The 13,407-nt window shown below is 40.8% G+C and overlaps 2 protein-coding genes across 2 annotated transcripts; one reads left to right on the top strand and one right to left on the bottom strand.

The window, feature by feature from the left end:
• Positions 1-5,187: 5,187 nt before the first annotated feature.
• Positions 5,188-10,874, bottom strand: twnk (twinkle mtDNA helicase). The gene is made up of 7 exons (XM_007571791.2): positions 10,709-10,874; positions 9,810-10,470; positions 8,338-9,040; positions 7,795-8,035; positions 7,562-7,669; positions 7,018-7,159; positions 5,188-6,634 (listed from the first exon to the last, which is right to left on the bottom strand). Exons 2-7 carry the CDS (start codon positions 10,443-10,445, stop codon positions 6,299-6,301), a joined length of 2,166 nt encoding a protein of 721 aa, XP_007571853.1. The 5' UTR covers positions 10,446-10,470; positions 10,709-10,874; the 3' UTR covers positions 5,188-6,298.
• A 527-nt stretch (positions 10,875-11,401) lies between these two features.
• On the top strand, positions 11,402-13,407 carry mrpl43 (mitochondrial ribosomal protein L43). The gene is made up of 3 exons (XM_016681691.1): positions 11,402-11,688; positions 12,057-12,163; positions 12,994-13,407. The coding sequence occupies exons 1-3, from the start codon at positions 11,558-11,560 to the stop codon at positions 13,209-13,211; spliced, it is 456 nt and encodes a 151-aa protein (XP_016537177.1). The 5' UTR covers positions 11,402-11,557; the 3' UTR covers positions 13,212-13,407.

Genomic DNA, 13,407 nt, shown 5'->3' with positions numbered 1-13,407 from the left:
GAGCAAACGGAGATGGCAGGTGTTTGCGGCACAGCTGTGTGGCTGGGGCGAATCAGGGTCCATGTCTAATGCAACATGACAGTTTAATATGAGCACATGGTGTCCACAGCGGCGGCTGAACAGACAGAGGAGAATAAGAAGGAGTTTTAAACAGGACAGCAATTTGGAACTATGTAATTGTCGATAGTAGCACTGGGTGAGAAATCACTTATCACTTCCGCGTTAGCTCCCATTAGCGGAGCTATTTTATACTTCGGTCTTCATTTTGCAGCAATGCAGAGCAAGAAATACTTTTAGCGAGACAAGGAAATTACACATGGCAAATTTAAAACAGACTCCTCACTGACTCTATTCAGGAAACTGACACAGCTTGGCATTAAAAAAAAAAACACACACTGAGCCCAGCGTACGTTCTTTGTGAAAGTACACTGCAGCATGTACAAAAGTTTAAGAAAACAATAATTCCATTAATGGCTACGTCCACGCAGGAGACAGGTGTTTGCAGCGCAGCTGCGTGGCTGGAGGAGCTCACGGTCACTGTGTAACAAGGCATGACAGGTTAGCATATGAGCCATGAAGACACGGCGTCCTCATATGGAGCTAAAACGGTGCATTTGTGAATTATGAGACAGTTTTAGCTCCATAATTTTGATTCCAGTTCTTTTTTTCAGTGACTGTCAAAAAGGAAATCATTCCTTCAGTCCTAGCTTTTTGTTGTTCAATTCCTTTTTTTTTTTTTTTTTTTTTACATAAAATAACTCAATAAATGGGGGCTTGATATAAATAGTCTACAATTCTTCAGTGATGTATTTTAACTATTGTTTCAAATTTAGGACCAACAATTCCCTCATGGGTGTCTTTTTGTTGCTATTTCACTTTTGTTCTTCAATCTCAGTATTTTTCTCAGTGACAGCAAAACAGATGCTAAATATCTGCTTGAGAAGCGCACTTATTAATACAGTTATGAACTTCTTCATACTGATTGCTTTTTAATTTTTTCCCTTTTGTTTGAATGGAAGGTGTAGTCTACAGAAACACAGATTTGATCTTTCTCATATTTTAACTACTTTACTCCAAGGTCTCTCCAAAATTTCATTGTCCAAAAGCATTTCCTCCTGGAATTTTTACAGCCCATAAATGTTCGAATCAAAAGAGTCAATGTCCATTTAATCCAGTTAATTCCTGCCATTGTCTTTTATAGTTGTTTTACATTCATTTTCTTTTATGTGCTCAAAATTTCAGACAATAAAGCTGTTTAACACAATAGACCGCTTATAACAAAGTTCCCCAATTTCTCCTAATTTAGATGACTTATTTTTAATTTGCCAGGTGTTCAAATGAACACCTTAAACGATCGTTCGGAAAGTCTGGGGATTTATAGCTCGTGATCACTTTATGAGATTACAAGAATTTACGGGATGGGAAAATTAGGAGTGGTTCGAGACTTTTCCGTGGCGGTGCATCACAGAGCATCACATCAGCAGCCAAAATGTTATTGTCAGATGATTAATTCTAATTTCACAGAGAGCTTTAGATTAGGACGTGCCGTAGCAGAAAATAAAAACTTGTGGTATATCTTCTTGCTTGGTTTTTTTTTTTTTTTTAATTACCAACATTACTGTATTAGCTTCACATAATGAGCCTGAAACCTGAGCTGTGTCCTGGTCTAAGAGCACACAGAGGAGGATGTGGTTATTAATATGCCCAGCAGAAGGCGTAATGTGGGTCAAACGTGCCAGATGCCACGTGAGAGAGACAGAGCAAAAACCCACCTCCCTCATGTCCTGACATGAGGAGGGGTAGCAGGGCTACTTGCATCAGCTGTGTGAGTCTGAAAAAGGGCCTCTGGAAAGTCTCCAGCGCAGCGGGGCCGCTGCAGCGCCACACAGAAACGAACCTCAAAATTCATGTGGTCATGATGGGAATGAGGTTTTCTGAGGATTTTAGATTTACAATTTGTTAAAGTAGTGTATTCCGTCAGCATGAACACTGCTGAGTTATGTGATGTTGGGTGTTTTTGCATGTTTTCTATTTCGTCGTCAGGCTTTCTTAAATTCTTTTTTTTTTTTTTTTTTTTGAATTGAGGCTCATCACTTGTTACAGCACCGCATAGGGGAATACACGTAATGAATGGCCAGGTGTCGCGTCATTTATGTCACGTTTTATCACATTGCATGAGTTATTTTTTTTCTCCCAAGGAAGGCATCGAAAGCATGGAGGGAGCTGAAGCTTTATTTTGAAGGAGGTGATATCTTTTGCAAATTTGCCACATCAAAAGCCTTCAATCATATCATATATAATACTTTATACCATATCATATCTCATATGACTGTCAGTAGCGCTGCAACTTTTTTACATACTGACAAGAAAATACTTTTTTTTTGTTTTGACCGTTCAGTACTAATGCAAAATGACTGATTAAGGATTACAGTGGGTTTATGTTGATTGATATTTATTGAAAATTACATATCCACAGTTTCAAATTTAATACAAAGATACAAGAATGTTTTTATGTAACTCTTAGCTGGAAACATTTATTATTAACAAAAAAAAACAAAAAAATCTACTTACTCCTATTAAAAAAGTTAATGGACTGAATTCTTATAGTGCTTTTGTATAAATGCGTCCATAGATTGGTTGGCAATTTGTAGCTTCGTACTTTGTACTGTAGCTCCAGTGTTTTCTATTGTTACCTTTATAATGTCATTACATAAAAGAGGAGACCATGTCTCTGTGTGAACTCTGTATTAAAGTCCAGAGTCGACTGACTGATTGCAAATCCCTAAATTACCTCCAGACTTTGTTAAATATAGCTGGCTAAATGAAGGGTAAGCTAATGAAGCGAAAAGCTATGCACGCATGTATCCATGCGTCCCACCATCAACACAGTTCAAAGCAGCTCTCATCTCCATCTTTTGTTCTTTGTATAATACCATATAAGGCTTTGTGTGGAAGCAGTTTACAAAAAAAAACAATCTAATTTGCTAGACACTATTTGTGTGTTTTGATGTGATTTTTAGCTGATTTATGAGCAGATGAAGCATCTTTTCTCAGCTTTGTTGTACCACATCCCGAAGGATTTGATAAAGTGGGATTCTTTTGGTCTCCGCGTTATTTGTCTCCCCCGTGATTAAAAAGCTGCGTTGCTCAGATTGTTTCATCTGCTATTCTCGCCAGATGGGAACTATTTGGATTGGCATGCAAAGCACAGATTAAACCAAACTTATCCAGAGCTCTAATTTGACAAAGGCATTTTATGATAGAACATTTAGGAAACTTTACTTCATGCTATGAGTAATGACTAACAGCAAAAAGGGCATGGCTATTTGGTGGCGTTTTGTACTGATTTTCTTGAGCTTTTGCCTCTAGAAGAGCACTCAGGCGACAGGGCTGCCATCAACTCGATGCAGTAATGCCTGAAAACACAAAGAAGCCCATTCAGAAACCCATGAATCCATATCCCACACCCACAAAGTCAAGAGGACACACAGACCCATCCAGCACACAGCCTGGAGTCAGTACAAAAGGCTGTGTGTGCTTACGCAGTAGTTAACAAAAAAAAAAAAGAGAGAGAGAATCTAGGAATCACTATACCCATCCACAGTCATACACAAAGATTTATGTGTGTAAAACATAGAGGGATATTTCTCATGGTTTACAACGTTACATTTAACGTCTCAGTGATCCAGTGTGCTTAAGAGTTCCACATCGTCTGTGTTGGCTGAGTTTGGAGCCACGGGCTTCTCTGGACTGGTCTGGGAAGGACGGAGCCAGAAAAGAAATTAGAAGCAGACAGAGAGGCCCCAACATCGGCTGGTCCACACCAAGGCAAACAACGCTGCAGAAACGTTCAGGGATGACTTGCAACAAGTTGTTTGACAAGCCTGCAGAACTGCTCAAGCCTGTGCATGACAGGAAAAGTCTGAATCCAACTTCTGCTTGTTCACATTATCCCACATACTAATGAGTCCCGTTGATTGTTGACGGGTCAGTCATACTTGGACATCTATCACACAACAGATCCAAATAAGGATAAATATGATCAAAACGAGACAGAAATCAGATTTTGTTGGTCTTTATCATAAAATACGCCCCCCTCCAAAAAAAATACTCTTAAATTTGTAGCTGTAATTTAACAAAAATATTAACTTTCAAGGTGCGTAATAACTTACAAAGCACTGCACATAATGCATATAGGATGTTGAATAAACAGCTTCCAGGTTGAAGGGAACGAGGAAAACCACGGAGAAGGTTAAAGGATGAAGTGATGAAGGACATGTAAAGGGTGTGGCTGAAGAGAATAATTGGGTGAGATGAAAGCAGAGGATTATACATCTGAATATAAACCAAATATAATTTCCTTTGTTTGGACTGTGAAGCCACAATAATAATAATAATAATAAAAAAACACAATTCTATGCTGCCAGTAGTTGAGTTGCAGTTTGGGGGTTACACGATCCTGAAGGAACCCAAGTAGAATTTGAAAAAAAAAGTTGAAAACTAATCAGATTAGATGGTTTTGATCAACATTTCATACTACTTGAGAGTTTTTCTCGCTATTGCAGTTGTTTGAATTTCTGAATTAACATATTCCATATTCATCACAGATACCAAGATTATAAATAATTTAAAAAAAAAACCTTGATATACACCATGCAATTATTTATTTATTTATTGCCTTCACATCATCAATGTGGAATGTATTTGGTTTGATGCGAGTGTGATGAGACCTAATCAATTCCACCTACGAGCAAAACCAGCTAAGCAAAGGTAGGACAGTTGATTCCACCTATTAAATATTCATGTGAAGACCATTTGAAACGTGGTGCATTTATTAAAAGTCATCCTAAATAATAGATTGTGTAACATGATGCAGGAAGGGTTTAATGCTACACAGTGACAGGTAGGCGTGCTTAACCCGATGTGCATCTTTACGCATGCGTAATCTGTAACTTCATCAAAGTCGCCAATATTTAAATACTCGAGGGCAAGCAGAATCTAATTAATGCCCGCTTTTGTGCTTTGTCATGCTGCAGTTATCTATTAAACACCTTCGGGGAAACTCCTCCTACTTTATGAAAAACATCGCTGCTGCTACGTTTAGGCACAAGGAGTCCGTATTTATTGTTTTTTTTTATCCCACACTGCCCCCTGCTGACCATTGATAGAAGCACATCAACAATGGGATTTTATGTAGAAAAAAGCTTTTTTAATAAATCATGATACAAAGTGTATGAAAAAGATCAGTAGAGTGAGAACACATTATGGTAATACAGACATTGATAGTGCCAAACAAAATACAGTGGATCTTAGTTTCACAGTAAATTAAATACTTGGATGAAAAGCTTTAAACGCTGCAACAAAAGTCAAATTTTGACTAAATTTTTCCTTGAACTTACGACTGACTAGATACGCATGACACTGTTTTCATCATCTTCTGTAACTTTAGAGAAGGATAACGTTTAAGGTAGCTGATCACTCGTAATGTCATCCTCCAGTTAAAATAAGGAGCGTCACACATTTTCTGGGCCGTTCCAAGTCTTAAAGCAGCATCAAAACATACCGGTAAAATGTCTACTACACATGAGCAGTGAACACATGCAAGAAGTGTACGTTACTGCAAAAAATAAAAAAATCCCTCCAATGGCCTGAAAACAATAATGATTTTGAATTGTCCTCACTAGGTGGAATTTCTGGAATCCAAGACTGGAAATTGGATTTAAACGAGTCCCAGAAGTCTGACAACCAAACTTCACAACCAACAGTGAAACTCATCGTATATAAATTCATTACACAAGAGTGGCCTACGTAAGAAGCATTCGTTTCTGCTAAACGTGGTGATGAGACTTTGTGGGAGACTCGATTTTAGGTGTCTCAGACATATGCCGTAATCGTCAAAATTACATGTATCACACTGTAATAAATCCATACATGTGTTTCTCCTTTTGGAGTCAGATTATTTCCAGCTGATTGTGATGCAACTGTGTGGTGTGGGTGTGTAAATAACAAATGTATGAGATACACAGAAAAACATGCTTATTCACACTTCTGACAGTTTGCATCTTATTAAACCAGAAAAAGTCAGATGGTAATGGACATCTTTTCTAGAGTTTCAAAGCAGAGAACGTAGAGACGTTATAGGACAGATCAGGCAGTCAGATCATGTTTTAGCTCCATTACAAACAGTATGTAAAATATTAAGGGATGACTCAAAACCTTTGCACACAGTGCTGTAAATATTTTCAGCTTAGTCAAGTTTTGAGAGCTCACTTCCTTTTCTAAACACTTTTGCGAATCACTACTTTGCTTTATCGTTTCTGTTAGCGGGGCATTTAGCCGCTTGCGATGCCTTCGCAGTTTTTGTCGCTTTTTCCTTCTTCCCTTCGTCCTTCTTCGCGGTTACCTCGTTCCCCTGGACCTCCTCCTCGTTTTCCGGCTTAGCTGCGACCTTCCTCAACTTGTGCTTCCCCTTGATGGGCGTTGAAAAGGTGAGCGAAGACTTGATGAAGTCCAGGGGGAAGATGCCCACGTCTCCGTCGAAGCGATTTTTGGTGACCTGCAGCGACCTGCGGCCGGGACAAGTCACCAGCTTCTTCTCCTGCAGAATGAGGACGTTGTCGGCCTCTTGGCTTGCCTGGAGAGAGGTCAAAGGTCAGGACGCGTGCGCCACATACGTCTTTTCTTTTTGACATCACAAGTACGTGTTCTTCTCTACTTCTTGTTCTTCCTACTCATTGGGTAAACCACGGTTTCGGCATGTTTCAGTAAATTAAATTTACAGCAATTTAAACAAAATGAGTCCAATAGCGCATAAAAAAGTACCCTCGTAAATTTCTTCTTTGACACACTTAAAAGTTTTATTTTGCTAAACCAGTTGAGGAAATGTCAAGACGTGAGTGAATTTAACTTGGGATATAGTAAAAAATGATTCGGCCTTATTCAACTTAAGACCCTGCAGAACCCCTACTAGACCTTTTATGGGAGAGATTGGACAAAAAAAAAATAGAAATTAAATACCTTAGCAGAACCGAAGATGGACGCAGTCTGCAGTTCCCTGTCGTCCTCCTCTTTCCTGGGATGAATGATCAGAGTGACGTGGCAGCTGCTGTTGGTGGCAAACTTCCTGAACACCCCGATGATGTGGTCCTGGACGGCAAATCTGGATTGCAAATTCATTTGCATGTTTTAATTCAAATGTGTTAACGATTAGAGCCTAACTAGACAGCTATTTTCAAATCTACTTTGTAAGGAATAGGTGTTCAAAGAACATTGTTTAACACCTGCCAATCACGGTGGTGGCAGGTAGACCACTTGCCAATTGGTCCACCTTAAGAAGGACGGCTCAGGTAAGCGGTTGTCTACCTTCAGCAGGACTTTCAGTTACCTTACTGATGCGACTGTTAGCTGAAATGTTGTGGTTTTGTGTGTTTCAGTAAACCTGCTCCAGATGAATCTACAGGTTTTTGTAAATTTGCAGTTTTTGTACATTTGCCTGCTTACATGCCAGAACATTAAGCTCTCTCTGCCCTGACACTGAATAAAAGTCTATGCTTCCACTCACTTATCTACTGAGAGGTTTTCTTGACCCATCATGAACTGCAGGTTATCAATGATGACATGGTTGATGTCGTAGAGGTAGACAGCGTGTTGCATGGTGTCCAGTACTGCCCTGGAATGAAAACAAGTTCACGGAAGAGTTCCTGATTAAAAACGGCAGTCGCGTCGGCAAAAACGTAAGAAAACTCAAAGAGAAGGGAGAGACAGGTATAAACTGACCGCCCTGATCAAACATACTTGATGTTCTGCTGTCCGTGGAACGTCATAAAGTAAAGCGGCAGCTCCTCGAATCTGTCAGCCCAGAAGTCGTACTGCTCCAGGTTCTCCTCCAGCCTCTGCATGGCGAACTGCGTCAGCATGATCTTAGCCAGACGCACGTTGTTTATCTCGAAGCTGCCCCACAGCGTGTTGACACCCTGCATGCAGAGGTCCAGGGCGAGCTCGCTGATGAAGGTGGTCTTCCCGCTTCCGGTTGGACCTGGATAGGAAACGCACTGATAGAAAACTGGACAGGACCCTTTCCTACTTCTGTTTCATACCTTTAAACAAAGCATTTTATGCCCACATAATAAAGTAGCAGTTCAGTTTTCTTTGAAGAAAAACGCACAGATATGAAACATAATTACATTTAAATAGATACAATTCCTTCAAAACTGTTTAACTACACCGTTTATTTTGGGCCTGGTTCCAATTTGGGCCGGTTTGTGAAGATTTCCATTTTTATCCACTATTTCTGTTCCAGCTTTAAATAAAGTAAGTAGACAAATGACAGATTAGTACCTGTGAAAACTGTGAGCTCTCCTTTTCTGTGTCCCTTTAAGATCCGGTTGAGCTCCGGAAATCTGGTCCACTTAACTCCAGCCACCTGATCTGTGTTCACCAGCTCTCCGTAAACGTCCTCTCTGAGCTGCTTGAAAGAGACAATGGACTTGTGCGCCGCTGGGATGGAGGCTTTGACAATGCGGGACAAGTTTTTCCCCTGGGAGAGCGCCTCCAGTGGACACGGCTGGAACTCCCCCGGTCGCACCAGGGTGCACCGGCGCAGGCCCAGCTTACGCGAAAAGAGCTTCGATGCCTCCCAGGAGCGAATGTCGCCCCCCAGCCACAGTGTCACCCTCTTGAACTGCTCCAGGTAGGGCAGCAGGGCCGGCGGGAGGCAGCTGACCCCGCGGGGCAGAGCCACGCTGGGGAGCCCGGTGCCCTGGCTAACGGCCAAAGTGTCCAACTCGGAGCCCGTCACCACCACCTCCGAGTCCATACGGCTCACTAGGGCGAGGCCGAACAAGTTGAAGTAGGAGCTGCACTTTGGAACTGTGGCTTCGTGATAGGTGACCTTCTCTCCGTCTGTCCTTTGGGCGGAGAGGAGTTTGATCCCCTTCAAGGAGGAGTCGGGACCACCGAACCAGGGGAAAACCAGACTCTTGGTGGGCTTAAAGAGCCTCACTCCAAACTTCTTCAGGGTTGCATTGGAGATCTTTGTGATCTGAAAAAGTAAAACAGCGAAGAGTTTGTGAGGTAGTCCAACAATCAGTACGGATAAAAGTTTAAAAAAGGTCTGCATTACGCAAAAGATTATTAACTCTATCGTGTTGCTAGAGATGCAGATTTTCTTTTTACTGTGACTCACACTTTTAAAACCTTTTGTTTAAATTCACCAATTATGGTGTCTTGCAAAAGTATTCAAACTTTTTGAACATTTTCACCCAGAAACTTCAGGCGTTTTACTGGGATTTGATGTGATCGATCAAGTGCATGTTTGTGAAATGGAACGGAAACAATTCATGGTTTTCTGAGTCTTATACAAACACCAACCAGAAAGGTGTGACATACCCTTGTACTGAACCCCATCACAACGATACCCCTAAATTGTACTGAACCCCATCACAACGATACCCCTAAATTAAATCCAAGGAAAACAACTTCCTTAAGAAGTCACCTTGCTACTAAATAAATGACACTTGACAATTTGACTTTTCTGCCAATAAAATTGTTGAAACTTGGCAAATAATGATAATAAAAAAAATCCTACCTGCCGACCAAATAAAGCCCTACGTAAATCCAGTGTAACCATAATTCATAACTTTAATGTTTGACGATATGCAGTGTTTGACTGTAAACAGGAATAAGTTTTTTTTTCTTTTTTTTTTTAAAGATTTTGGAACTACCTTTTAGAATCTTGCAACATGCATATTTAGTTGTAGCATTTCAGAGAACAGCACATAAACACAAAATGAAGTTCTTCTTAATCCTACCCGGAACATGGCTTTAACCAGCTGAGCTTCCTCGTCGTGGAGATCTGTGAAGGGCAACGAGCTGGACCAGATTTCCCGCACTTCCCTCTGCTCCCTCTCCGTCTCCTCCTGCTCCTCCAGGCTCTCCGGATACCCCAGCAGCACATGAGGGCTGAGCGAGTCCTGCTCGTCCTTCTGCATCACCTCCAGGCAGTCCTGGAGGTCCTCCCAGCTGCCCTCCACCAGCGTGTCCTTGCACAGAAACTGTCCCGTGGTTTTGTCAATGAACAGGGAGAAGCTGTCCTTCCTCGTGAACGCGTCGATGAAGATGCTTGGGATGTGGAGGCAGCTGTAGCCATCGTGGAAGAGAATGTCTTTGGAGCGCAAGTACTGCTTGATGTCTGTGACTGTGATGGGACTCAGAGGGAACTCTACAGTGGACTTGGCGTCCTTTTTATAATTCCTGATCAGGTTGTGGGATTGGAAGACGTCTGTACTTCTAAGCCTCGGGATGCATGATGTCTCTCGAAGTTTGTGGACAGACCTATGGGTGAGAAGTCTGAAACACTGGGAGGAAGCATGTCTTTGATGGAGAAAGCTTTGGGCTGACACCTGCAGGAGACAGGTGGTGCCCTTCAGCAGCAGGCCTCTCCACATTGGCTATCTGCTTAGCTCATTTGACCTACAAAAACACACAAAGAAGAAAACGCGTGCAAAACATTAGTTAGATGCATTAAAGCTACACAACTGACTTCATGAAGTGATACAGAAATATACTAAGGCTTATGCTAAGTCTTCTTTTTCACTCAAGCGAACACAATTCACAGACTGGAAGTAGACAGTGAAGCACCTTATAAAATCAGCTTAAAAAAATGTGTGTTACGTTAATAAAAACCATGATCTTAATAAAGACATTTTACCTGCTAAACGTCTGACCTCGTCTTGTCCCATGCTCCATGCAGCCCGGGTTTTATTGGTACGCTTTCAAAACAAGTCCGTCTAAAACAAATTATAGAAGAAGAAACATCTCTTGCGCGTTCAGGTCCTTACGTCAATGTCGTTGCCATATTGTGTGTGGCAGTTTTTGTTGCATGCAAAAAAAAAAAAAAAAAAAAAAAAAAAAAAAAAAAAGAAACTTTGATCAAGCTGGGGGATTGTGCCGTAAATGGAGATTCGGTCCAGAAAGGGTCTAAAATGTTAAATGCTGCAAGCCACTGACTCGATGAAATCTGCAGGGTTTTCTTGGAAACTGTTAACTACTTTGAATAATTGTAATTGTAGTTATTGAAGTTATTATTTCTACTAAAGTGCCACGAGACGACATTTGTGGTGAATTTGCACTATATAAATTAACTGAATCGAGTTAAATTGAACTACAAAGGTCCCGAAGGAATACAGAGGATTTCCCCCTGGCAGTAAGTTTGCATTCCCTCGCACACCGTGGTAATGTTATTTTAAAACAGGAAAAGGAACTGCACGTGAAAACTATTCCAGTCTAACTACCAACACGAAAAATCTTGCGTTGGTTTCCAAGGAGAACCCTAGAACCTGCCACACACAATATGGCAGACGGCGCTCCATATTGTAGCTATGCTATGAAACTTCAGTTCCGTGTATGTGTCACATCGGACCTTTCAAGCGACGGGCTGCCTTGTGTTCCTAGCCGAGAGGTTGTCCTCTACGAGTTTAGGTATCGCAGTTTTATAAATTACTACATGTTAGCAGTGGTCTGTCTTTACTGAGTTGAAGATAAAGTTGAAGGTGAAAGGATGACATCCAGAGGGACGCCCAGCCGCTTCCTGAAGAGCGTTCTTCAGAACGGCGTGGGCCGATACGTGTGTCAACTGAAACGGGTCTCCATCATGTTCTCCAAGAAGTCTCCGAGCGCACTGGGAGTCAGGTTGGTATTGTACTCCTTTGCACATTTACATTTTGTCTCTGTACAACTGCAGACTTTAACGATTTTTTAGAAATTTACGTGGAAGACTGACAGTGGCTTTATAAAAGGACACTCTGTCCTTCAGAAAGTCCCCTGTTTAGTAAGTAGATTCCATCTGTGTGTAATTTAATCTCACTATAAATCCAGAAGTTTGTTTACGTGACAGTGTACTTAAAGTCCCAGCTGGAACTGTCAAAACCAGTGACCTTTTTTCATTGTAAGAAATATTGTCAGATATCTACTGAAATGTTGCACGCTTTACTTTCTTTCTTAAAACGTGCCTTATTTGTAGAACTGTCTACAAACTAGTTCATCTTCTCCTCCTGTAGGGATTTCATTGAGGAGGGAGTGGTGGATTTTGCCAAGAAGAACCCTGGGACTGTTGTTTATGTTTCTCCTCAGCTCTGTAGTATCCCTAAAGTAGTTGCAGAGTACTGTAAGTACCCACAATATTGACTAAATATTGAATTGGTCTTCTCATGATGGTTTTATTTTATTTGTACTGTAGTTATGTGATTAATAATTGGTAAAAGTGTCCCGATTGTTCCAAAGATCATCACAAATATAGAATCAGGGAAAAGCATTGTGTTCTCTTGAAAGCATTTTTAAATCCTTACACATGGGGCTCCGGTTATTAATGTTTAGATAAAATATTTGAAAAAAGTCAAATTTCAAACTAAGACTCAGGCTCTCTCTCTGATCATGCAGCTCTCTTCAAAAGTTTACATGCTCTCATAAATTGCTTGATTGCCATGTAATTCGGAAGTGTTTGAAATGATTTGACTAGATTTTAAGCCACTTAAGGAGTTTGTTCGATTGAAATAAGATCTGGGTTTCATTACAAAATCGACCTGTTTGTGATTTCAGATAGACTGCAATGTTGCATTCACATGACAAATTCAGACTTTTTCCGTTCCTTCATAGATATGCAACTACGATTAAAGTCTATATAAATTTTGCACATTAATATATCTAATAACAGAACAGGAACCAGAACAAGAATAAATTAAAAAAATAAATAAATAAACAGTCATGAAGCAAAATGCAAATACCATATCACTGTGTAATAAATTAGCTAATTATGAGAAAGTGTGAACTGTGATGTAACTCTTAATGTACTGTAGGGGGCAGTATGTTACCCCTTTTTCTAAGATTAATACTCAGGAACAAGACCTAGACAAACATGTAACTCTGTCAGAGTTACACGTTTGTCTTGTTCCCATTCAGTCTCTCACCACATGATACATTTACTCTCCCACCCTGCAGTAAATGGTAACACAAAGGAGGAGCTGCTCAGCAACAAAACGTCGCAGCAGGTCTTAGAGGTTCTCACCAAGCTGACCGACCAATCTGGCCAGGACATCATCCGCATCCGCAAGCCGTATCACACCGACAGTCCCAGCATCCAGGGCCAGTGGCACCCGTTCACCCACCGCCCCCCATCTGTCGGCCTCATCAGACCACAGAACCACCGTGTAGAATAAAGACTTCCTAGTGGTTATTGTTGGGACAGTTTCCAGAAACTAATGAGGCTCGTCTTAGCCTCATTAGTTTCTCCTGCAGAGAAAACCCACTTCTGACAAGTGCTGTTATTATGTCTTCAGATAACATTTAAAGCTAGCACGTTTAATGTTAATGTTTTGTTTTTTTTAAGTGTATATAATGCATTGTATTAAAATA

Source organism: Poecilia formosa, unplaced genomic scaffold (genome assembly GCF_000485575.1).
Source record: "Poecilia formosa unplaced genomic scaffold, Poecilia_formosa-5.1.2 Scaffold7, whole genome shotgun sequence".
NCBI classification, from domain to species: Eukaryota; Metazoa; Chordata; class Actinopteri; order Cyprinodontiformes; family Poeciliidae; genus Poecilia; species Poecilia formosa.
The sequence above is the reverse complement of the archived record's forward strand: the minus strand, read 5'-3'. Positions and strand labels throughout refer to the sequence as shown.